We start from the raw sequence: 25,800 nt of genomic DNA, 5'->3' as shown, positions 1-25,800 counted from the left end.
CCAATTATACCACATTTAAAAGACTTCAGTTTAAATTTTGCAATCTTCTGATTGCCTAAGCTTTCATAAAGAAAAAGTGGTCTGATTATCTGCATTTTTTTGTTCAATGCTTCAAATATAGTGTGGGTACTTAACCATGTTTTCAATATGAATTAATTCAAACTCTCCCCATCTACCACTTGTGATAGATGAACCTCCTATTATGCGTACGTCCTGGCTAAATGCTAGATGCCAAGTTAATAGTGTAAATTTTTATTTTAGAGACATTCATAGAAAATTTTCTAAGATGATAACTCCAAAGTATAAACTCACTAGCATCTTCCTCCTTATAATTTTTTCTTAAATAAGTATAATTCTCTCACAAAAGTCAATGTTTTCAAACCATTTCCAGATATACTAAAAAGTTTTCAGAACAAGAGATACAGAGAGCATGGATTTTTAGTATAAAGTTAAGCAAAATTTTTCATTTACTAGAATAAGAATTTTCCTTCACGCTTTTATTTTGAAAAATGTCAAGACTACAGAAAAGTGGATATATGAATACAATGAATGATGGTATACCTAGACTCATAAATCGTGTTTTGCCATATTTATTTTTTCTCTCATATGCAAGTATATGTCATGTATATACTGTGTATGCACATATATGAAAATCTTTAGAAAATAAGTTGCAGACATGGTAATTTTACACCCTTAAATGTATGTGTCTTCTAAGAATAAGTAATTTCCCTACATAAGAACAATATCATTATTATACTAAAGATATCAATATTTATTTAATAATACCATATAATACACATTTTATATTAAAATTTCACTACTTGTCCCCAAAATATCCCTTATGAATTTTTTAAAGTTTATTTAGGATCCAATCAAGGTTCACTCAGGGCATTTACTTGTTACATATCACCAACTTAAGCATTTCAAAAATTTAGTTACATCCTTTGTAAGTTGGTCATTATTTAAATAAAAGTTTAAAGTTACTTGCAAACTATTTAATTTCTTGTCTTAGATTCACTTACATATTAGCTTCAATTGTATTACATAGTGCAACAAATCAAAATAGACCAACTGAAATTCTCTTAGCAATGAATCGTGGGCATGAACATTGTTATAAGAGAGAAGAAAGGGAACGCTCTTCAAATATTGGGAGTACAGGGGTAGATCGGTTGTTTATTATCAATGCTGAAAAGTATATATGGATAAGCGTATAACTTAATTGGGTTAGTTAAGTCTCTCTTAATATTTTTAACCTTAATGATAAATTAAAATATTCAGTAAGAAGAAGGGAAATATTAAAATCACACTGGGATTATAAAATTTGCAAAGCAAAACGAACCTCAAAGTCAATGATAATGAAAACAATTATTTTAAGGTTACAGCAAATAGTTAGTAGTTTAAATAATCAAGGGATTATATACATCTATTTACGAAAATATGAGTACAATTTTTGTGTCATTTAAGTACTGTTTCTCCCAAAAAGCCACATGATGCTTATTCAATTGTATATTTCTTTACAACACACACACACAAACTAGTGGAAGTCACTCTTGTCTCAGAAATTATGATTAATACTGTACTTTAGAATAGCTCCTATGTCAGGTTTTTACTGCATTGTATTTGCTATATTTTGAAGTCACAGCATTATTTACTACCAGCTAACTTGTGAGCGTATATTATATGAGAACCATATGACAGTTCTTATGGCTGAACTGGTCATTTTCAGCCATCTAGACAAGCAATATTACTCACAATGGTTAAATTTATTGTCCTGTGGTCAGCACTATGTTACAGTTTACTCAAGTACATGAACCTCCAAGCTGGGTGATCTGAATTTGCAGTATCACATAGCTTCCAGACATTCAAATACCATTCAAATACCATTGTTATGGCTTGGCTTAAATGATGAAAACAACAAGGCAGCCATCTGAGCTTTCTGTATGTGTAGATTCCCTTTCAGGCATTTGTATAGCATTGTGAAAGCATGAGGGTAGACAGTCATATTATATTGCATGTAGGATTGGGGATTTGGCTCAAGTTGCCAATGTTTCTGCCATTATAGTCTATTCTTTTGGATAAACAATGAAATCATCTACTTCTTGTGTAAAAAGCAGATATTTACTTTAAGGGTGAACCGATTATCTTGTCTTAAAGTTTCCAACTTCATGTCTGAATCCAGAATAAATAACATTTGAGATTAAATTGTAATATTTGATACAGATGCACAAATAAAGGTAGTTGAGGGTGAAGAGGAAAAATGTTTATGTTGTTTACTATGATAAAACTTTTTTAAAAAAAGAGAAACTACTGAGCCAATGATACTTAACAACTCTATTATGTCAAAATATAACCTCCATTGATTTCCAAGTGTAACTGTACTTCTTTGTTTCCATACAAAGGACATGTTTTTGTTTTTCATTCCTATGAATTCCTCTACATGATCCTTGTGTTCCAGTTAGATAGTGCAATCGAAATAAAACCAGGTAAGTTAACACTATTAAAGAAAATGAAAATTACTCCAAATGATCATTTTCATTATTACTATTTAATCTCTAAAGAAAACAAATACTACATATGGGAATTTAGGAAATAATTCATGCAGCAAACATGTTTTGAATTCACTATAACTGTATGCTTAAAAAAGTTTGGGAATAATTTGGAGAATTTAAATAGTATAGATAGTTTTAATGAAACTCCCAGTATGCTAGCCAAAGACAGGTAAGCGTAGGCCAAGGAATACCTTATATATGTGTGTATATGTACACACACACACACACACAAATACACACAAGTCAAAACCACAATGAGATATCACCTCACACCTACTAGAATGGAGATATATATATATATATATATATATATATATATATATATATATATACAGTATTTTTTTTGGATCTCTGTGATAGAATTAAGACACTGCTAGAGGTATCAAGATAGCTCTTTAAATCGTTAGTTTATTTTTCAGCCCATGATACATGTTTTATTTCCTATCTGTACTTAAAAAACTGTGGTATAATTGACATATAACATTATATTAGTTTCAGGTGTACAGTTTCATATTTATATATATTGCAAAATGATCACCACAGTAAGTCTAGTTAACATCTGTCACCTTACGTAGTCAATTAAAAAAGTTTTTTTTTTTTCCTGTGATGAGGACTTTTAAGATCTACTCTCCTAGCAACTTTCAAATATGCGCTACAGTATTATTAAGCAGTCACCATGCTTTACCTTACATACCCACGACTTAATTATTTTGTAACTGGAAGTCTGTACCTCCTGACCCCCTTTTGTCCATTTTTCCCACCACCACCGCCCCTACCTCTGGCAACCACAAATCTGTTCTCTGTATCTATGAGCTTGCTTTTGTTGTTGTTGTTTTTAAAATTCCACATAAAAGTGAGATCATACAGTATTTGTCTTTCTCTGTCTGACTTATTTTCCTTAGCATAATGCCCTCAAGGTCCAACCATGTTGTCACAAATGGCAAGATTCCATCATTTTTTATGGCTGAAGAGTATTCCATTGTGTGTGTGTGTATGTATGTATGTATGTATGTATGTATGTATCTATCTATCTATCTATCTATCTATCATCTATCTATCTATCTACCATATCTTCTTTATTCATTCATCCACTGATGGACACTTGGGTTGTTTTCATGTGTTTGCTATTGAAAATAATGTTGCAATAAGCATGTGGGAGCATATATCTTTTTGAATTAGTGTTTTTGTTTTCTTTGGGTAAGTATCCACAAGTGGAATTGCTGGATTGCATGGTAGTTCTATTTTTAATTTTTTCGGGAACCTATACACTTTGCCATAGTGGGTGCACCAATTTACATTCACATCAACAGTTCACAAGGGTTCCCTTTCTTCCACATCCATGGTAACACTCGTTATTTTTTGACTTTTTGATAATAGCCATTCTAACAGGTATGAGGTGATACCTCATTGTGGTTTTTGATTTGCATTTCTCTAATGATTAGTGATGCTTAGCATCTTTTCATGTGCCCCTTGTTTATCTGTATGTCTCCTTGGAAAATGTCTATTCAGATCTTCTGACCATTTTTTATCAAATTATTTGTATTTTTGCTATTGAGTGGTATGAATTCTTTATACTTTTTTTAAAATAGATCTTTATTGGAGTATAATTGCTTCACAATACTGTGTTAGTTTCTGTTGCACAACAAAGCGAATCACCCATATGCATATACATGTCCCCATATCCCCTTCCTCTTGAGCCTCCCTCCCCTCTTCCCTATCCCACCCCTCTAGGTCATTGCAAAGCACTGAGCCGATCTCCCTGTGCTATGCTGCTGCTTCCCATCAGCCAACTATTTTACATTTGGTAGCGTATGTAGGTCCATGCTACTCTCCCTTCGCCCCAGCTTCGCTCTCCGACCCCATGTCCTCAAGTCCATTTTCTATGTCTACCTCTTTATTCCTGCCCTGCAACTAGGTTGATCAGTACTATTTTTTTTTTTTTTTTTTTAGATTCCATATATATACGTTAACATACGGTATTTGTTTTTCTCTTTCTGACTTGCTTCACTCTACATGACAGACTCTAGGTCCATCCACCTCACTACAAATAATTCAATTCCCTTTCTTTTTATGGCTGAGTAATATTCCATTGTATATATGTGCCACATCTTCTTTATCCATTCATCTATCAATGGACATTTAGGTTGCATCCATGTCCTGGCTATTGTAAATAGTGCTGCAATGAACATTGTGGTACATGTCTCTTTTTGAATTATGGTTTTCTCGGGGTGTATGTCCAGTAGTGGGATTGCTGGGTCATATGGTGGTTCTATTTTTAGTATTTTAAGGAACCCCCATACTGTTCTCCATAGTGGCTGTATCAATTTACATTCCTACCAGCAGTGCAGGAGGATTCCCTTTTCTCCACACCTTCTCCAGCATTTGTTGTTTGTAGATTTTCTGATGATGCCCATTCTAACTGGTGTGAGGTGATACCTCATTGTAGTTTTGATTTGCACTTCTCTAATAATTAGTGATGTTGAGCATCTTTCCATGTGCCTCTTGGCCATCTGTATGTCTTCCTTGGAGAAATGTCTATTTAGGTCTTCTGCCCATTTTTTAACTGGATTGTTTGTTTTTTGATATTGAGCTCCATGAGCTGTTTGTATATTTTGGAGATTAATCCTTTGTCTGTTGTTTCATTTGCAAATATTTTCTCCCATTCTGCGGGTTCTCTTTTTGTCTTGTTTATGGTTTCCTTTGCTGTGCAAAAGCTTTTAAGTTTAATTAAGTCCCATTTGTTTATTTTTGTTTTTATTTCCGTTACTCTAGGAGGTGGGTCAAAAAAGATCTTGCTGTGGTTTATGTCAAAGAGTGTTTTTCCTATGTTTTCCTCTAAGAGTTTCATAGTATCTGGTCTTACATTTAAGTCTTTAATCCATTTTGAGTTTATTTTTGTGTATGGTGTTTGGGAGTGTTCTAATTTCATTCTTTTACGTGTAGCTGTCCAGTTTTCTCAACACCACTTATTGAAGAGGCTGTCTTTTCTCCATTGTATGTTCTTGGGCATTCTATCCTGTACCATTGATCTATATTTCTGTTTTTGTGAGAGTACCATACTGTCTTGATTACTGTAGCTTCGTGGTATAGTTTGAAGTCAGGGAGCCTGATTCCTCCAACTCCTTTTTTCTTTCTCAAGATTGCTTTGGCTATTCAGGGTCTTTTCTGTTTCCATACAAATTGTGAAATTTTTTGCTCTAATTCTGTGAAGAATGCCATTGGTAATTTGACAGGGATTGCATTGAATCTGTAGATTGCTTTGGATACTATGGTCATTTTCATAATATTGATTCTTCCAATCCAAGAACATGGTATATTTCTCCATCTGTTTATGTCATCTTTGATTTCTTTCATCAGTGTTTTACAGTTTTCTGAGTACAAGTCTTTTGCCTCCTTAGGCAGGTTTATTCCTAGGTATTTTATTCTTTTTGTTGCAATGGTACATGGAAGTGTTTCCTTAATTTCTCTTTCTGATTTTTCATTGTTGGTGTATAACATTGCCAGAGATTTCTGTGCATTAATTTTGTATCCTGCAACCTTAGCAGATTCATTGATGAGTTCTAGTAGTTTTCTGGTGGCATCTTTAGGATTTTCTATGTATAGTATCATGTCATCAGCAAACAGTGATAGTTTTACTTCTTCTTTTCCAATTTGTATTCCTTTTATTTCTTTTTCTTCTCTTATTGCTGTGGCTGGGACTTCCAAAACTATGTTGAATAAGAGTGGTGAGAGTGGACATCCTTGTCTAGTTCCTGATCTTAGTGGAAATGCTTTCAGTTTTTCACCATTGAGTATGATGCTTGCTGTGGGTTTGTCATATATGGCCTTTATTATGTTGAGGTGGGTTCCCTCTATGCCCATTTTCTGGAGAGCTTTTATCATAAATGATGTTGAATTTTGTCAAAAGCTTTTTCTGCATCTATTGAGATGATCATATGGTTTTTATTCCTTAATTTGTTAATGTGGTGTATCACATTGATTGATTTGCATATATTGAAGAATCCTTGCATCCCTGGGATAAATCCCAGTTGATCATGGTGTATGATCCATTTAATGTGCTGTTGGATTCTGTGTGCTAGTATTTTGTCCAGGATTTTTGCATCTATGTTCATCAGTGATATTGGTCTATAATTTTCTTTTTTTGTGATATCTTTTTTCTGGTTTTGTATCAGGGTGATGGTGGCTTTGTAGAATGAATTTGGGAGTGTTTCTCCCTCTGCAATTTTTGGAAGAGTTTGAGAAGGATAGGTGTTAGCTCTTCTCTAAATGTTTGATAGAATTCTCCTGTGAAGCCATCTGGTCCTGGACTTTTGTTTGTTGGAAGATTTTTTTTTTTTTTAATTTTTTTTTTTTATTTATTTATGGCTGTGTTGGGTCTTCGTTTCTGTGCGAGGGCTTTCTCTAGTTGTGGCAAGCGGGGGCCACTCTTCATCGCGGTGCGCGGGCCTCTCACTATCGCGGCCTCTCTTGTTGCGGAGCACAGGCTCCAGACGCGCAGGCTCAGTAATTGTGGCTCACGGGCCCAGTTGCTCTGCGGCAATGTGGGATCTTCTCAGACCAGGGCTCGAACCCATGTCCCCTGCATTGGCAGGCAGATTCTCAACCACTGCGCCACCAGGGAAGCCCCTGTTGGAAGATTTTTAATTACAGTTTCAATTTCATTACTTGTAATAGTTTTGTTTATATTTTCTTATTCTTCCTGGTTCAGTCTTGGAAAATTGTACCTTTCCAAGAATTCGTCCATTTCTTTGTGGTTGTCCATTTTATTGGCATATAATTGTTTGTAGTAGTCTCTATAATCCTTTGTATTTCTGCAGTGTCAGTTGTGATTTCTCCCTTTTCATTTCTATTTTTATTGATTTGCATCCTCTCCATTTTTTTCTTGATGAGTCTGGCTAAGGGTTTATCAATTTTGCTTATCTTCTCAAAGAACCAGCTTTTAGTTGTATTGATCTTTGCTATTGTTTTCTTCATTTCTATTTCATTTATTTCTGATCTGATCTTTATGATTTCTTTCCTTTTACTGACTTTAGGTTTTCTTTGTTCTTCTTTCTCTAGTTGTTTTAAGTGTAAGGTTAGATGGTTTATTTGAGATTTTTCTTGTTTCTTGAGGTGAGATTGTATTGCTATAAACTTCCCTCTTAGAACTGCTTTTGCTGTGGCCCATAGGTTTTGGGTTGTCATGTTTTCATTATCATTTGTTTCTATGTATTTTTTAATTTCTTCTTTGATTTCTTCAGTGATCTCTTGGTTATTTAGTAGCACACTGTTTAGCCTCCATGTATTTGTGTTTTTTACATTTTTTTTCCCTGTAATTGACTTCCAATCTCATAGCATTGTGGTCAGAAAAGATGCTTGATATGATTTCAATTTTCTTAAATTTTCCGAGTCTTGATTTGAGACCCCAAGATGTGATCTATCCTGGACAATGTTCTATGTGCACTTGAGAAGAAAGTGTATTCTGTCACTTTTGGGAGCAATGTTCTATAAATATCAGCTAGATCTGTCTGGTCTATTGTGTCATTTAAAGCTTGTATTTCCTTATTTATTTTCTGTTTGGATGATCTGTCCATTGGTGTAAGTGGGGTGTTAAAGTCCCCTACTATTATTGTGTTACTATTGATTTCTCCTTTCATGGTTGTTAAGCATTTGTCTTATGTATTGAGGTGCTCCTATGTTGGGTGCATAAACATTTATAATTGTTATATCTTCTGCTTGGATTGATCCTTTGATCATTATGTAGTGTCCCTCCTTATCTCTTGTAACAGTCTTTATTTTAAAGTCTATTTTATTTGATACGAGTATTGCTACTCCAGCTTTCTTTTGATTTCCATTTTCATGGAATATCTTTTTCCATCTCTTCGCTTTCAGTGTGTATATGTCCCTAGGTCTGAAGTGGGTCTCTTGTAGACAGCATATATATAGGTCATGTGTTTGTATCCTTTCAGCCAGTCTGTGTCTTTTGGTTGGAGCATTTAATCCATTTACATTCAAGGTTATTATCAATACGTATGTTCCTATGACCATTTTCTTAATTTTGGGGGGTTTGTTTTTCTGCATCTTTTTCTTCTCTTGTGTTTCCTGCTTAGAGAAGTTTCTTTAGCATTTGTTGTAAAGCTGGTTTGGTGGTGCTGAATTCTCTTAGCTTTTGCTTTTCTGAAAAGCTTTTCACTTCTCCATTGAATCTGAAGGAGATCCTTGCTGGGTAGAGTAATCTTGGTTGTAGGTTTTTCTCTTTCATCACTTTAAGTATACCCTGCCACTCCCTTCTGACCTGCAGTGTTTCCGCTGAAAAATCAGCTGATAACCTTATGGGGATTCCTTTGTATGTTGTTTTTTGTTTTTTCCTTGCTGCTTTTAATATTTTTTCTTTGAATTTAATTTTTGTTAGTTTGATTAATATGTGTCTTAGTGTGTTTTTCCTAGGGTTTATCCTGTATGGGAGTCTCTGTGCTTCCTGGACTTGGGTGACTACTACCTTTCCCATGTTAGGGAAGTTTTCAACTATAATCTCTTCAAATATTTTCTCAAACCCTTTCTTTTTATTTTCTTCTTCTGGGACCCCTATAATTCGAATGTTGGTGTGTTCAGTGTTGTCCCGGAGGTCTCTGAGATTGTCTTCAATTCTTTTCATTCTTTTTTCTTTATTCTGCTCCTTGGAAGTTATTTCCACCATTTTGTCTTTCAGCTCACTTATTCGTTCTTCTGCCTCAGTTATTCCATTATTGATTCCTTCTAGTGCATTTTTCAATTGAGTTATTGTGTTGTTCGTCTCTGTTTGTTTGTTCTTTAGTTCTTCTAGATCTTTGTTAAACATCACTTGTATTTTCTCAATCCATGCCTCCATTCTATTTCCAAGATTCTGGATCATCTTTACTATAATTACTCTGAAATCTTTTTCAGGTAGATTGCCTATTTCCTCTTCATTTATTTGGTCTTGTAGGTTTTTACCTTGCTCCTTCATTTGTGACATATTTTTTGCCATGTCCTTTTTTTTTTTTTTTATGAGTGGGATTGTGTTCCTGTCTTACTGGTTGTTTGGCCTGAGGCTTTCAACACTGGAGTTTGTAGGCTATTGGGTAGAGCTGGGTCTTGGTGCTGAGACAAGGAACTCTGTGAGACCTCACTCTGATGAATATTCCCTGGGGTCTGAGGTTCTCTGTTAGTCCAGTTGTTCGGACTCAGAGCTCCCACTGCAGGAGCTTTGGCCCAACCCTGGGTTTGTGAACCAAGATCCTGCAAGCCACCTGGGGTGGCAAAAAAAAAAAAAGAATAATAGCAAAGTAAAAAAATAAAATTAGACTAGGAAAATAACAGATATGTGAGGAAGAATATAAAAGTAAAAACATAGATGAATCAACAACTGGAAGGTACATTAGTACCACAATAGTAAAAAAGAGGAGGAGGGAAAAGAAAAGAAAAGGGGGGGGGGACGACATTGGCTGTGGAAGGCAGGGCTTAAGCAAGGGCGAGGTTTGGGCTGGGGATGGGGCCAATGTTCAGAACCCACAGGGCTGGAAAAGGCCCTATGGGCTGTGGGGGGTGGGGCTTAGGCTCAATGGAACAGAAGGGGCCCAGGTGTGCCCCCCACACCTGGTCTCAGAGGGCGGGGGACCTCACCTGGGATCCCAACAGGCTTCCTGGGCATGAGTGGACGGGGAAATGCCCTCCTCTCCTCTCCTGCTCCTCTGGTCTGGGAGGGCCCCTCCCGCCTGCCTCTCCTGATCTCCCTGGCCTCCCTCTTATGCCCCCAAGGACCTACATGCCCTGGAGGGGGCTTTGGAGGGCAGGGGATTAGCCTGAGAGCTCAGCAGGCTTCCTGGGCCCAAGTGGGCGGGGCACTCATCCTCCGCTCCTTTCCTGCTCCTCCCGGAGGGCCCTTTCTGCCTGCCTCTCCTGATCTCCCTGGCCTCAGGGGCGCAGATCCTGTCCGGCTTCCACTTCTCCTCTCCCCTCAGTCCACTTACGTCCTGCTCGTTCACTTTGGGGCTCCTCCCGTCTCCTTGGGCATCAGAGTCCCCCACCAGTGGCCAGCAGGTGCCCTAGTTGTGGGGAGACACTAACTCCGCATCTTCCCACACGGCCATCTTGACTCCGCCTCCTCTTTATACATTTTAGATAATAACCCCTTATAGGATATATGTTTTACAAATATTTTCTCCCATTCAGAAGGTTGCCTTTTCATTTTGTTGATGGATTTCTTCGCTGTGCAGAAGCTTTTTAGTTTGATATAGTCCTACTTGTTTATTCTTGCTTTCGTTATTTTTGCTTTTGGAGTCAGATCCAAAAACTAATCACCAAGACATATCAAGGAGCTTACTACCTACATTTTCTTTCAGGAGTTTTGTGGTTTCACGTCTTATGTTCAAGTCTTCAGTTCATTTTGAGTAAATATTTGGGTGTGGTGTACGACGGTAGTCTTGCTTCATTCTTTTGCATGTGGCTGTCCAGTTTTCTCAATACTATTTACTGAAGAGCCTGTCCATTCCACGTTGTATATTTTTGGATCCTTGGTTGTAAATTAATTGAGCGTATATGCCTGGGTTTGTTTCTGGGCTCTCTCATCTCTTCTATTGATCTATGTGCCAGTTTTTATGCCAATGCCATACTGTTTGGATTACTATAGCTTTGTAGTATAGTCTGAAGTCAGGGAGCATGATTCAACCAGCTCTTTCTGCTTTCTCAAGATTCCTGTGGATATTCAGGGTCTTTTGTGGTTCCATACAAATTTTAGGATTGTGTGTTCTATTTCTGTGAAACATGTCACTGTAATTTTGATAGGGGTTACCTTGAATCTGTAGACTTTGAAATTATCCAGGCCACTTTTCCCTGCTCCAGATTCATATTTCTAACTGCCTACACAACATCTCCACTTGAATATCTCATAGGCAGCATTAACTTAACATTATCTTTCTCCCCACAAACCTGCTCCTCCCACAGTCTTCTCTTTCTCAGGAAATGACATGTACATACTTCCAATGCTCAGTTCTGAAAACTTGCTCATTTTTGAGTCCTCTATTTCTCTAACATCCCTACATGTAATATGTCAGCAGATTCTGTGAAGTGTATCCAGAATCAGACCACTTTTGGCCACCTCCACTTCTATCATCCCTTTGCAAGCCAACATTGTATCTCACTTGGATCATTAGTTAGTAGCCTAACTGTCTTGCAGCTTCTATTTCCTCTTTCCCACGTCCTCTTCCCATCCCAAGACCTCAATCACAGCCAAACCCAACCAGATGATCTTTTTAAACCAAAAGTCAAATAATATCACTCCTGAGCTCAAAAACTCTCAGCAGTTTTCCATTTAACTCTAAATAAAAGTCCTTCAATGATTTACTAAGCCCTATGTCATCTGGCATTCTGATCCCTTGTCTTCCTACCCTTTTTTTCTCATTCCAGTATTGCCCCATTAGTCTTGGTGTTGTTTTTTGGACAATCCTGGCACACTTAAGCTTTAAGGATTTCTGGTCCCTCTCTCTGAAATGCTATTCTCCCAAATAATGGTGGTATCACCTCATGGTATCATTCCTCATCACATTCAAGCCTTTGTTCAAATATACCTTCAGTAAGGCCTCCCCTGACCACCCATTTAACAATGCAGTCCCCTGCTTCCACATGCCCTATCTCCTTTCCCTGCTCTTTTAAAAGTCATAGGCCTTATCATTATTTGATATACTGGAGGGTTTCTTTCTTTATTTGTTAATTGTCTGTTTTCCCCCTCTAGAACTTATTACCCCTCAAGGCAGGGATTTTTGTCCCTTTGTTGCTATTTTTTTTCATGTTATATGCCTAGCTCTAGAATACTGCCTGGCAAATAATTGTCTCATGATATAAATTTATTGAAGTAATAGATAAAAGGATCAGAATAATCTTGATAGGCAGAAGTGCTAGGGTTGTTTTAATCTGTCAAGTCCTTAAAGGCCTATATCTTTAACAGAGAATAAAGGAGCTATAAAAAAAACACCATCACCCCAGTGATTTTACTTGAAATATCACTGGTGCTCAAGGCTGGTCCTATTTGCTCTCTCCTGATGACCTGTGTTTTATAGGTTTTCCTCCTGTCACCCATCATGACCCATATCAAACTTTGACTGAAAATAGCTGTGACCTTGGTTAAACCTGAATTCTGCTTTTTCTTTGTTTTGTAATTTCACTACTGGTGTTTCCTTCCAACTTGGTGCAAGTTGGTTCAGAGTTTCCTGACTAAGTCTTCTCTTGGATAAAAGGCACTATGCCTCAGACTGCCTTAACCTCTTAATCTAACCAGCAATCATGCACTCACCATTCTAAGGGGTAAAGAATGGTCATCAAGGTTTTGAAAGTGTTCATGGTACCCATTCTGGAGCGATGCTCCTGTTGCCTGAAGTAGGACAAGCATTTGATTACAGGGGAATTAAGCGGCCAGGGAAATCCTAGGAAAGTTAGATTTAAGGATATCTGAAGCATATAAAACAAAAAAGATAAAAATTAGGTAATGTGAAAGTTAAATGCTGCTTGAAATATTTGAGGTGGAGATTGTGTTGCAGAGGAACGTTAAAAGGAGAAAGGAATTTTTCCAAAGTACTGCATTCTAATATGTCCGTGAGAATCTCAAGTTATAAAGCAGGGCCATTTTCTGTTTTGTTGTTGCTGTTTTTTTTAATATGTTAATCCCAAACTCCTAATTTATCTCCTCCCAAACCCCACCCCTCTGTCTCCCTTAGTAACCATAAGTTTGTTTTCTATGAATGGCCATTTTCTTTATTCAAAGACTACATATGGTGCTAAACTTAGCTACTACTTTTAGTATCATTTTACAGAGTACTGCAATAGAACTGATTCTAATAATGTGAGCATTGCTTAATTGTCTGATGATGTCAATTTTGATTTTCAGCTGAATAGTAATACTCACCGTTTCCCGGTTGGGTAGAACCTAGAGCAAGCATGGCCATCCCAGGCGCAGTAAGGGTCTCTTGCCAGGCAGCAGTCAGCACAGGCTGTACCGTAGATGTGGCAGCGATGCAGAGACACTTGGGAAAGTCCTTCATTGGAGCTCACATACAACTGTTGCTATTAGAAGAATGATGGTGATTTATTTCAGATGTGGAAGTTAAAAGTGGACTTTCAGCAGGAACACAATATAATATATGCCCACAAACCCTTGGATTCATTTTGAAATAGACTAAAAACAAGAAGCAAAGTACAGAAGGGTATAAAGCCAAAATAAATAGAATTTTCCTACGTTAATATGCCTATAACATTACCACTTTCCTGTTTAAAAAAAAAAGTTCAGAGCACCATGTAGAATGGTAATGTATTTTAGACATTGGGAGTCATTGTTCTCTCAGATTTGAGCTAATGTATTACAGATTTAAATTATGATGTTTGTCTTTTTTCTTTGAATGCTGTCTCTTGGCAAAGCACAAGGCAGCTTTCTTATTCTTCAAGTCTGGCAAACCATCACCTTGTAAATTTGAAAAAGTCGAGTCTAAAATAAAGGACACTTTTATGTTTAGAAAAAATAGATGGTAAGTATTAGATAAAATTTTTTTTTAAATTTCACATGCCTTTGAAAGTGACTGATTACTCAGAGCAATTTTAAAATTATTTAGAAGACTGTAAGTATTTATATTTAGACATGTTTTAAACTTTCTGTATGATCCTGAGATCTTCAGCAGCCTAAGTCATAAATAAAGATTTCATCCTCCTTCATATGTGCAGTGTCAAGAGCTTATTATGACATTTCTCCAACTCTTTTAGCTGTGCATAAAGCAGTTCTCAGGAGTTGAAGGGATGTTTCTAATTCACAGTGCTTATTTTACAAAGGACTGATAATATGTAATTCAAGTTAACATAGAATTTCTAAGCTGGAACTTGAATACATTCACATGTGCACACATATGTGTGTGTATGTGTGTGTGTCTGTATGTATATATGTATATAAATTTAGAAATTATATATAAATTTAAAAATTATATGTAGATTTAAAATTAAATCAGTGAGGGCACCATTGGTCTATCAGGTTCTGGAGGCATATCTCTGAGATTCAGATCCCAGCTACAACAAATTTGCTGGTTAACTTTTCTGAATCTCAGCTTCCTCTTTGGTAAGACTGGGACAATATAGCACTTACTCCATAGATTTTATGTAAGAACTAAATATAAGGGCTAACTCCACATAAAATGCTTAGAATAGTTTCTGGCACCTAAGTGCTTAATGAATATTAAGCAATAGTATTAGTAAACTACCAATGAACAAGTTAGCAATTTATACGTTTTCAATTCTAATTAATCATTTGAATCACATCTCAGCCTAGCACGTCTAATATAAATTAATTATTTTATTCAGATCAGTGAATTTTTCAGAAAATAGGCTGAAAATTACTGATCCCCATTTGAGACATTCAAGCTATAAGAAAACAACTGCATGTTTTGACAATAATCATTTCTCTAGAAATATTTGAAATAAATGTTCATTGAGTACATTAATAAATAATATAGTGAATGCATCAGCTTCATTAAAATATTTCAAGGAAACTTGTTTATTTGAGGAAAGGATATAGGTAATTCCATTCTAGAAATTATCTTTTTTATTCATCTATTTTCTGCTATATGGAATGCAAGGATAAATTAGAGAATAAAGGAGCATAAAATGAAAAGTAAAATTTTTAGTTTGAGCATTAGAAAAGGTACTAAATTCGTGGAATTTAAAAATATATAAAATACCATTGGCAATTTGTAGTTCTTTCACACTGAAAAAATAATGCAATACGTAGTTGTGTAAATGAATTCTCCCCCAAATCAAACAATTACCTTGCCCTGAATCTAATTGCTTTAATTAAACATTTTAAATTATCTACAATATAAGATGTTGAAACAAATTTAATACTCAGTTTTTCCAGTGTATGTTTGTGCTGTACACTGCAATTTAATGGAATACATTGTGTATTACAAGTTCACCAGTTGAATTATGAGCTGAAACCTATAATTGTATACTGTACTACTATGCCACACCAATGGCTTTGTGTCCATTTTGAATCTTGCTCTGATACTTTCTCCTTCCATTAAACTACTGTAAACAAAGGGATTCCATGCTGACTTCAAAGACAATTCTGACTTGGGATCAGCTCCCTAGGACATTGGGGAAAATGACAAATGGCTTCTTGTTACTTGGGAAAATGTTTGTTATGCACCATACAAACATTTTTACAGATGAGATCTTTAGCTCCCTTGTACCCTATTTATTTTTCTTCATAAAATTTAGTCAAGTGAAAAGAGTACAGGACTGACTATGGAATACTTCTTTATCTGTAACAGACCAAATATGGTGAAGAACACTAAAGCTATATCATCAGTTATGCCAACACATAAAACCTTTATTCCATATTCCAAGAAAAATAAGTCTTAGGCTCTTACAAATAGCAGTTACCGAAGACCCACTTTATTTTAGGCAATTTATATAAGTTAACTCATTTGTGAGAAAGCATTACCTTGCAGAGGCAGAAACTTAGGTCAGTGAAGTAAAATAATTTGTTTATAATTTAAGGTCACGTTGGGTTCAAATGCATATCAGTCCCATTCTGAAGCCTACCCCATTTTTGATTATACTGCTCTGCCCCTTAGAACTTTTGTTTTAGAGATAGCAACTTTGACGTCTGGAGAGGTGCATGTTTTGCACATGTAGAGATTAGAATTGGGCTTTTCCTCTCCATGATCATTGTGTATTTGCACGTGAAGGCACAAATTAGAAGATCAAACATTTCTGATAATCATAGTAAAACATTTATTCCCCAGATCCTGAACCCTGATATGGCTTAGATTTGAGACATTCAGATTTTTTAAATGACATGTAAACCCTATAAAATAGCACTTCCTTAGAAATAAGCATAAAAGAATGCACTGCATATTTCAAACATGTGACAGCAACAGGAACTCAAAAGAGGATTGATTACTCATTCCAAGTCCCTGAGACGGTTCGTGATGCTACAGTAGCCCAAACATTATGCTAAATTCTTCCTTCAGAAAGATTATTTTTATTTTGGTTGGCTTCATACACTGTAATATTTGAGAATAGAGGATATACAAATGTTGGAATATCTTACTGCATATATATATATATATATATATATATATATATATATATTCTACTCTGATGAACTTCTGTACAAAACTAAGCCTATTTTGTCTTCCACTAAAGCTAAATTCCATATCAAAATTAAGTATGTGGTATACTATTAACAGTATTAATTATTTTGCTAATAGTGAAATTAAATTTTCGGAAATTATAAAATACATTCTTCCACAATAGCAAAATTTTTACATACAAAGAAAATAAAAATGGGGCTGTTTTTACCTTTTTGGATGAAATTTTCATTGTTGTTATAGGAGCGTGATTCTAAAAAAATTAGAAAAACATTGTTAGTTGCTCAAATAATCCTTAAAACAGATTTTACATTCAAAAACTTTTCTTGTTTCTGTTAAAATTCAAGAAATCATCATTTCTCTTTATATGCACATAGAGTTTCAAAGTTTAGCAATAATTGTCTATAAAGTACATTTCCTCTGTTTGGAATAAGGACAGATTTGTTACACAAATATATGCCTAAACTAAAAAAAGTGGCAATTATAACACATCTATCAATATAGTCATTAGAAAAAAATGAAAATTTGAGAAATTGCAGAGAATTGAAAAAACTGTATCTTGGAATATTGAACACAGCGCATAACTCAGGATTGGATCTGGGTACTTGGGCTGGGGGGCTGTGGAATGGTACCCCTCCTCAACACAGCACTTTGCATAAGACACTATTGTTCACCTGCCAAATGTTGCTATGCCAAGAAGTATTTGCCTGAGCCATACTTATTCTCTTTGTTGAATACAAAGAAATATTGTTAGGTAAGGTCCTCTTTTGATAAATGTGAATTAGTGAAAGAACCTAAGAATTATCTGAAATAGTCATCCTTTCTGAAAGTTCCTCTATTCTTAACTTTACTTCTTGAGCATTATTAGTTCCTTTTAAAGATTAAAAATTAGACTCGTGATAACCTGATAATGATGTGTGAAGTTTTATTTGAATAAGTCTAGTGGCAACATGCTCTCAAAGTCAACTGTGCCCTTAATTTTTTCACTTTCTGGAGTTGTGTGTTCCTACAAACATTTTAAAGAGAAAATGGTGATATCTTTAAATACTCAGTTGCAACAGATCATGACATTCATTCAAAATACACACACATACAAAACAAGTTTTGCAATTTATATCCCCCTAGGCAACTACTAATAGTTGTACCTCCAATTCAAATTAAGTTTAGGGAAGTTGTACATATTTTCAGAAAATATTCTGAACAGAGGATTAAAAGATATGTTATGGTTCTGCGCTCTTTAAAAACAAAGTGCCTGGTTTTTACATTGAGTTTCCTGCAATGTATCAGTGTAACACTTAGCTAAGGAATTTATTTCAATTTAAATGTATTATTTCCTCAAGTCCCCATCACAGTATATCATACACACCCAATTATTTTCACCTCACCTCAGAAAATGTGGCACAAACACCATGCTGAAGAGAGTAACTGTATTTGGTAACTGTGTCTCTCAATTTAGCCATATCAATCACTGGCACACGCATCCGAAAGGAAGCTCAAACTTCTTTAGTCTCTCTTGGGTTGATGTCCCCCAATATGCATTTTGACTGACTCTGTTTTTCCACTGAGAGTTTATTCTTTATGATTTAACACCAGCATAACTCATATAACAGACCATAAGTAGTTAGCACATGATCAGAATAACCACATTTCTAAGACCTTTCCACAGAACATATGTAAAACTCACTTAATTAATGTTTCCTTATTATCAAACTCACTTAATTAATGTTTGTGTCAAACTCAATTAATGTTTCCTTATTATCAAAAAAGATATTTCAGAATTAAAAATGAAGTCCTGCAAAACGGCCTTTTTGCTATTTTCAAGAAAACTACTGAATAATGTACTTTATATTATTTTGGCCATCCAAGTTGTCCCTATTGAATTGAATGAGAAGAAATATATTATATATATATATTATATGTAAAATGCAGTTTTGGTTAATCCAATGAAACAATTTCTTTACAAAGCAAGGCATAGAAAAGGCACTTGAATGCACATAGTTAATATTTTATGAGCACAATTTTAATGCACTAACCACAAGGAACCTTATGCCAAAGTTAGTCTAGCATTAAAAATTGTAACTTTAATAACATATTGGGAAATTGCTAGAATTCCTCAGTTTCTCTATTTGATTTGATTTTTAAAATAGTTCTTCATATTTAAAATGTATTAGTAAAATCTAATATCATTGTATCTTGATCACTTATGTGCTTATAAATCCAATATTTTTAGTGACTGGGGGAATATATATTAAGTTAATACATTCTGAGTCCACTCAACAAAGCAAGGCAACTTACTGGACTAGCAATAGTCTGCTCCCAGGGGCTTTGAAGTGCTATTTTTACTCCAGTATAGGCTGACTCTGGTTTTTTGGTGTCCTTGGCCATTGTTTCTTAATTGGTTTAGTTGGAAATAGAAGTTTGCAGTAGGATTGATTCCATACCAAAGTTTCTTTGAAATTCTCTGGCTGTGCTTTACCCATCTTTCCAAATCAGGTAAGAGGGACCACTTAAACTGCAATAACCTATATTTTAAGGAGAGAAGGGTTTGCAGGACATAATGTACCTGCTCTCCAGGCTCACAGACACATAAAGAATTGGCACTCTGCCCTCAGTAGGCTACATCTTACAGGATTGAATTTTCCTCTATGTGCCTGTTTTTTGTTGTGTTTTCTTTTTCTTTTTTCTTTTTATCCCAAATTCAAGGACAAAGAGAGTAATACAATGCAATCTCAGTTTCAGACAGAACATGGAGTTTTAAGAGACAACATTTGTTTTATTTAACTAGAGTGACATTTGAGTTGAAATCAATAAAATAAGAGAAAACAGAGCAGTTTTTCTTGAAGTTCCTGGCTAAAAAAATATGAGAAAGTTTATCTAACAATCAATAATGTGGAAGAATTTGGGTCTCGGTGGCTTGTGAAGCAAACGATAAAAGCCCTTTCATGGCAAATCTTCTAGACCTTGACCACAAGAACTCATTTTTTAAAAATAATGATGACCAAAATTCTTCAAGTAGTGATGATAGCTAAAAAACTAATTATTTTATGCTAAGATAACTTAAAATATAAAAAATTACTTCAGAAAAATACTTTTTCTTTATTTCTCATTTTATCTGGTGTTTCCTACCCTCAAAAATTTATAACATTCATTTATTTGATCTTTTATCAAATTTTTTTCCCTCCCCAAGTGGTTGTAAGATTAAAGAATTGCATTTATCATGCGTGTGCTGAGGCTTATAGAATAGATGTTCAAACCTTAAAGACTTTCAACTCCTCCAGAATGAGCTCACCGCTGGCAGAGCTGTTAGAAGGAAGAACAACCACCTTCTGCACAGTACCTCGATCTAAATCAGAGAAAGAAACAATGAGATGTAGGAAACAAAGATATTTAGACATAAGGCTACTACTGGCTTAGAATTTAGAATATTGTTTATGTAATTACTTAGTCATCAAAAAAGAGATTATATACATTGAGCTATTATCATTTGCAGTATTCTGATTTCATTATAAATCTCATATGTTTAAATTGAGATTATGTAAAATTCAAAAGGAATTAATAGGAACATCTTATATTTTGCACATATTTGGTACAGTCATAATTATGAGAGAAGAAAGGAATGTCCAAATGTCTTATGAAGTCAAAAGTTCTGTTTCTGAACCAAGTGTGTATTCTTGAAATAGTAATACATAACTTTAAGTTTGGCCCTTAAGAATATTACTCCTCCTAACCAACATTATAAAGTGACACTCTCATATTTTTGTTAAAATTGACACATAATGATTTGATTATTGGAGAAAAAAATTACTATGAATGAGTTTTTATAATAATTTTATAATAAATCACTAGTACTAGAAATTGACATTTGATCTGTAGCGGTGAGAGATTTTAGACTTGGTAAAATGTTTTACTCACAATTCAAAATAATTTTCAAAGCAGAAACATAGCTATGGCTTTATTTCAGATGTGGACACCTATTCATAGAATAATTCTATGATTTTCACAATTATCTTTATCAGTTGGGAATGTTTCTTTGGGTATTTTTAAAATATAGGGAAAATTTCAAAATTAGATGGGTCGAATAAACTTAAGCAAATAAAAAACATACTTGTATTTCTCAATTACAGATTGCCAAAAACAGAGATGCCCAAATAAATGTACTATATACAGAAAACGTTACTTATGTCAAGATTTTTAATTAAGATTGTTTCATATGTAACATAAGCATTTTCTAAACATATAATTATGCCACTCGACCAATCACTTAAATTTGAGGTTTAAAAGAAACTAGTTGAAATTTAGCAATGTGGGGTTAAAGTAAATTTGTGAGTGATCTGAGAAAGTAAAAATATATTTCCTCACCAAAATATTTTTCTATTAAAATAATTAATGAGCTGCTTCATGAATATCAAGTCATCACTCTGTTAAAGTATAAGAATGTAACTGTGAATTTATAATTTGGACAGGTATATTATCATCAACAGATACTAAAACATCTTCTAATTCTGTTGAGAAATGTCACTAAGAAGAGGTAACTTGAACTGAGCTGTACAGGACTTCACAACTAGGAATCATTTAGTGATGAATACCAATACCACAAATCTCAAATCTCACATCTCAAGCTGGGCGACCACACAGGCAAGCATTACTCTAACATATAAGATCCTATTTATTGTTTATAGTTTCTATTTTATGAACCTAACTGGAAGATAAAATAATTCTTAATAAAAAATAAACTCTACTTTAAAATTGTACCAACAAACTAAAAAATTAAGACGTACTAAATAATAATAAAAATCTTTATACAGAAAAATGACAGAGATTTTGCCAGAACAACCCTTGAATCTTGTGAGATTGCAAAGTTCAAGTACCTGATCTTTGAAGTTTCAAACTACGCTCTGTAATTTAAAATTCTCTCCTTAAGCCATACTCAAAAATAAACAAAAATCCTAAAGATTTCCAGGCTCTAGGTGTACTTAAGAAACTTGGAAGTTTCTCTGTTTCACCGTTCAGCTTCCTAAGAATTAGCTCTGTACCAATCTGTACTATTTTCTTGGAAGATAATTAATGCAGGTATAAATTGGAAGTGAAAAAAATTGGGGGATATGGTGCAGAGACACATCACAAGTGAAAATGGATAAATGTGATTGGAGGTGTTCCCCATTTTCTATGAACAATTCATCACAAAGAACAGTGTAAACTTCTACAGGAATAGAATATACCAAAAACCCTAAAATTAAAGCCTTGACATTATAACAGCTAGGGCAGGATTTGTGTGGTATTGTGTGTGTGTGTGTGTGTGTGTGTGTGGTGTGTCTGTGTGAGTGGGTGGGCGAAAGATGAGGATGTAAAACTATCTTTGTTTTAGGTCATGTTATCATAACGATCACACTCTTTTTTTAAGTCACAACAGCGTTTTACGGTTCCCTGCTGAAGCTTGCAAGGATCACTGCCATTCTACATGACAGCAATGACCACTGCTTGAGTAGAGACTGAGCAGAAGCAGTGTATAACCGTAGTCCCAAATAAAGCTGCACGAGAGGAAATCTTGATTTCAGGAGTTCCCAAAGATAAAACTATCAGCTTTGAAAATAATTTTAAGTATTCTCAAATGAGAGAACTGGCTACTTTTTTACCTAATGTTTTAACTAACTATGAGAACATTATTCTACATAAATCATCATTTCTTCTGAAAAAGCCCACAACAAACATATTTTATTCATGCCATTTATAAAATATTACACAAAAAGCAGCTATAAAAATGGGCTAATAAAGAGACAATGCAAAACTTGGTTTTGACTCATTTGCAATGAAAGATAAAACACCACTTTTATTTATTGTTTGCCTTCCTATTTTAGTCATTTTTTGTTTTGTTGGTAATGATGAGTAATTTCCCTTTAAAAAGTAAAAAAAAAAAATTAAAAGGTTAAAAAAATATATTTTTCTACCTAGTAAAACGTCAACTTATCTGAAATTCTTACAGAAATATAAGTAAATTTAAATATTGGTAATGTTTCTACCTCAAAATCAAGTTTAAAAAAAATCATAGAAATGCAAGATCCCCACAGTGAAACAAATATTTATTGGATGCCTACTATGTGCCTGGATCTATGATAAAAACATATTATTTCAAGAACGTAAATATGCATTTTAATTCCTTTACTTTTCCACATTTAGACTTGGTACTTTATAAGGTAGCATATCTGCAGAGTTCTTCATTACACTGGTTCAATTTTCATCAGTGTGTCACAAATGAACATATTTGTTCTCATTCTACATATTAAAGCTTTTTATACATAAATTAGAAGTCTTTCAAATTTGTGGATTCAGTATGAATGGAATAGCTTTAGATCCTTGTGAGAATCATCACTATTAAAAGTTGTTAATTCGGATTTTATGAGACCTTGAACTTTTATAATTTGGGGGGGGGTCTTCTTTAAGTAAAATAATACATAAACACAAAAACAGAGTTGTTTGGACCTTTCCCAAACAATTACAAATGAGGAACTCTAAAGTTTCTGGTAAGTCCACCTCCGACAATTAGCCGAGTTTTCTAAAAAAAAGAAAGTTTCTATAAAACTGGACAATGATACTTTCTTTAAATTGAAGAATCTCTAATTATCCAATGAAATCTCATCTACAATATCTTATCACTACAATTTTATTATCCAAGATCAGTTATTCACAAGTTAGCAAAAGGCTGGAAAATTCTTCTTTAGTTGAATGCAAATAGCTCTACCTCCCTGTTTATTTTATTCATTGGCCTTTCTTCTACAGCTGCCAAGAATATATAGTACTCAATCTCTTTTTCACATCTCTCCAAGTATATCTTTATACCCTCCATACTCTGTTTCTCTGGTCTAAGCATGATCACTCTGTTCAAGTATATCTTATTCAAATTCAAAATCAGATACTTTTACCTGCCTTTCTCTGAACACCTTGCAGTTTGGGATTATCCTACTTAAAATGTGGTGCTCAGAATTATACATGACTGTGCAGTTGTTTTACCACAATGTAGACCTCACTGAGATGGGACTATTTAAAAGCAGGAGTTCTAGTTGATCAACAACTTAGGTGATTGGTCAGGATCTCTAGCACTTGGAACCTCATAAACAGAGATCCCAACTGTAGTGTACACATTTACAAGGCTCCACTCTAGATGTCTTTATATTTCTGCTCCTCTTACAAACTGCCAGACTCCCACAATCTCCAGTTCAGATTCTCAAGAGGCAGATTTAATTTGGTGCAATTTAGTCTTGATGAAGGCACACTGTAAACTGTTGCTTGGTGGATAGATCAGTTGTCAAGTGCCAATGTGTCATTTCAATCAGTTATGGCACCAGGAAGGAGCCAATATATATGATATCACCCATGGCTGCTCCTTAAGTTGGCCCATGTTAATGGGAAAATTTCTCTCAAAATGCAGTCACGGTAGACACCTTCGGTTTCTTTTCAAAACATACTCACAAAACCTCAGTTCCATGTATAGAAAACACTTTTGAGGTATCCTTGGGCTGAATCATTCACTATTAAGTAAATAAAAGGACTTGGGTTGTCTTCCACCCATTTTTACTCATTGGTTCAACAAGAAATTACTGAGTATCTTCAGTATGTCAGGCACTATCACCAGTATGAATGCAAAGATAAATGGGCATGGCACTCAAGAGCTCACAGTCTAGAATTTACAGTTTTATGTTTTTTTTTATGGTTTTTTGAATAGTGTGTCCCCACTAAATGTTAGTCATTGAAAAATATGCATTCCGGAATGTCCATAAAATTCCCAATTACTTATGTCTACATAAAGCCATCTCTGAACCCTTTAGCTTGAAGAGGATAATATAGTTATCGAATGTCTTCCTTCTGGCGGTAGTGAGAATGGCATTTCTTGAATATATGCAGCATAAATTCTTTTTGCTTTTGTTCTGCAGAATTGGGATATAGCTTATGTTTCCTTGGGAAAAGCACCTTGCCTACAATATAGTTACAGTTTGCTTGTGTGTAAATGTAAATAATCATCTTAACTTTTGTAATGGATATCTGTTACTAAGGTCTACCTAGAATCACTTCCCCTTTCTTGGTAATAACACCCTGAGACATCTTTTGGAAACAACACCTCTCTCATTCTCAGTCTACATGGTTAAGGAGTGGAGTATCTCTCTTTCAGCCCCAGGGAGATGCCATGACTTAGGCCTGTGCAATTAGAACATCTCTTTGCCCCTATGATTCATGCAGGAGTGGGCATAGAAACAAGTCAGGGCCTAGCCTTCCTTGGGAATTAGATAGGTGGGAGCCTCTTTCTTTCTGAGATCAGGACTGTTAAAGACTTGTAAATTTGGAGGTGCTGAGGCCATACCTGCTATCACATGCACGGACTCCATTTGAGAATAAACAAAGTGGAAGGCAGAGCTGAAAGTTGGTAAGATAAATTCTGAAAACATCCCATTAGCACAAATTCAGCTATATCTGAGGCTGCCTCCTGCATTTCCCAGTTGAACACACAAAAAAAATTATTATTCTTTAACTAGTTTAAGTAAAGCTTATGGTCACTTTCAGTTGAAAGAGTTCTGACTAATAAATCTAAATGAATAATACTTGGAAATTGCTTAGTATGATGTCTAGTACATAGTATACCCTCAATAAGTGCAAATTATTTTTTATTTGTAGCTCGACCACTTACTAAACTTTTGACATTATTGGAGTCATTATTTTTTCTGAACCCCAATTTTCTTATCTATGAGATATACATAATAGGCATGCCTTGAATACATTAAAGCATTGTGACATGAATCAAGCAAGACACATCTTACAAGTGATTTGCATAATGTAAATTTATATACAATGATAGCATAGTAGACTCACCAACCCATATTAGTGCTCTTAATTTTCTTCTACTTCATTGAATCTTTAAAGAAAATTACCCAGACAAACTTCTTTCCTGTATTATATATTTTATAACATCTAGGTGTTCTTTTTCTTTCTAGTACAACAGATCATAGCAATACTATCCTTAAACCTTACCACTGTCTCCAGATGAGAGAACAGCTTGCATTTATAGCACAGTATAAACAAGTGATCAAACATAACTCATTACGTTCAGGTTATTTGAACAGTGTATGTGTATCTGTGTACTG

At 34.8% G+C, this 25,800-nt stretch overlaps 1 protein-coding gene across 1 annotated transcript in view; it reads right to left on the bottom strand.

Annotated features, from left to right (window-relative positions):
* The window catches only part of SEMA3C (semaphorin 3C), a 193,662-nt gene that overhangs the window by 8,731 nt on the left and 159,131 nt on the right, over positions 1-25,800 (bottom strand). Inside the window, exons 13-15 of the mRNA XM_059934052.1 lie at positions 19,927-20,015; positions 16,884-16,925; positions 13,444-13,601 (exon numbers count right to left, since the gene is read on the bottom strand). Coding sequence (XP_059790035.1) covers positions 13,444-13,601; positions 16,884-16,925; positions 19,927-20,015 — 289 coding nt within the window. The remainder of the gene's footprint in view (positions 1-13,443; positions 13,602-16,883; positions 16,926-19,926; positions 20,016-25,800) is intronic.

Source organism: Balaenoptera ricei, chromosome 9, assembly GCF_028023285.1.
Source record: "Balaenoptera ricei isolate mBalRic1 chromosome 9, mBalRic1.hap2, whole genome shotgun sequence".
Lineage (NCBI taxonomy): Eukaryota > Metazoa > Chordata > Mammalia > Artiodactyla > Balaenopteridae > Balaenoptera > Balaenoptera ricei.
This window is presented reverse-complemented; position numbering and strand designations above follow the sequence as displayed.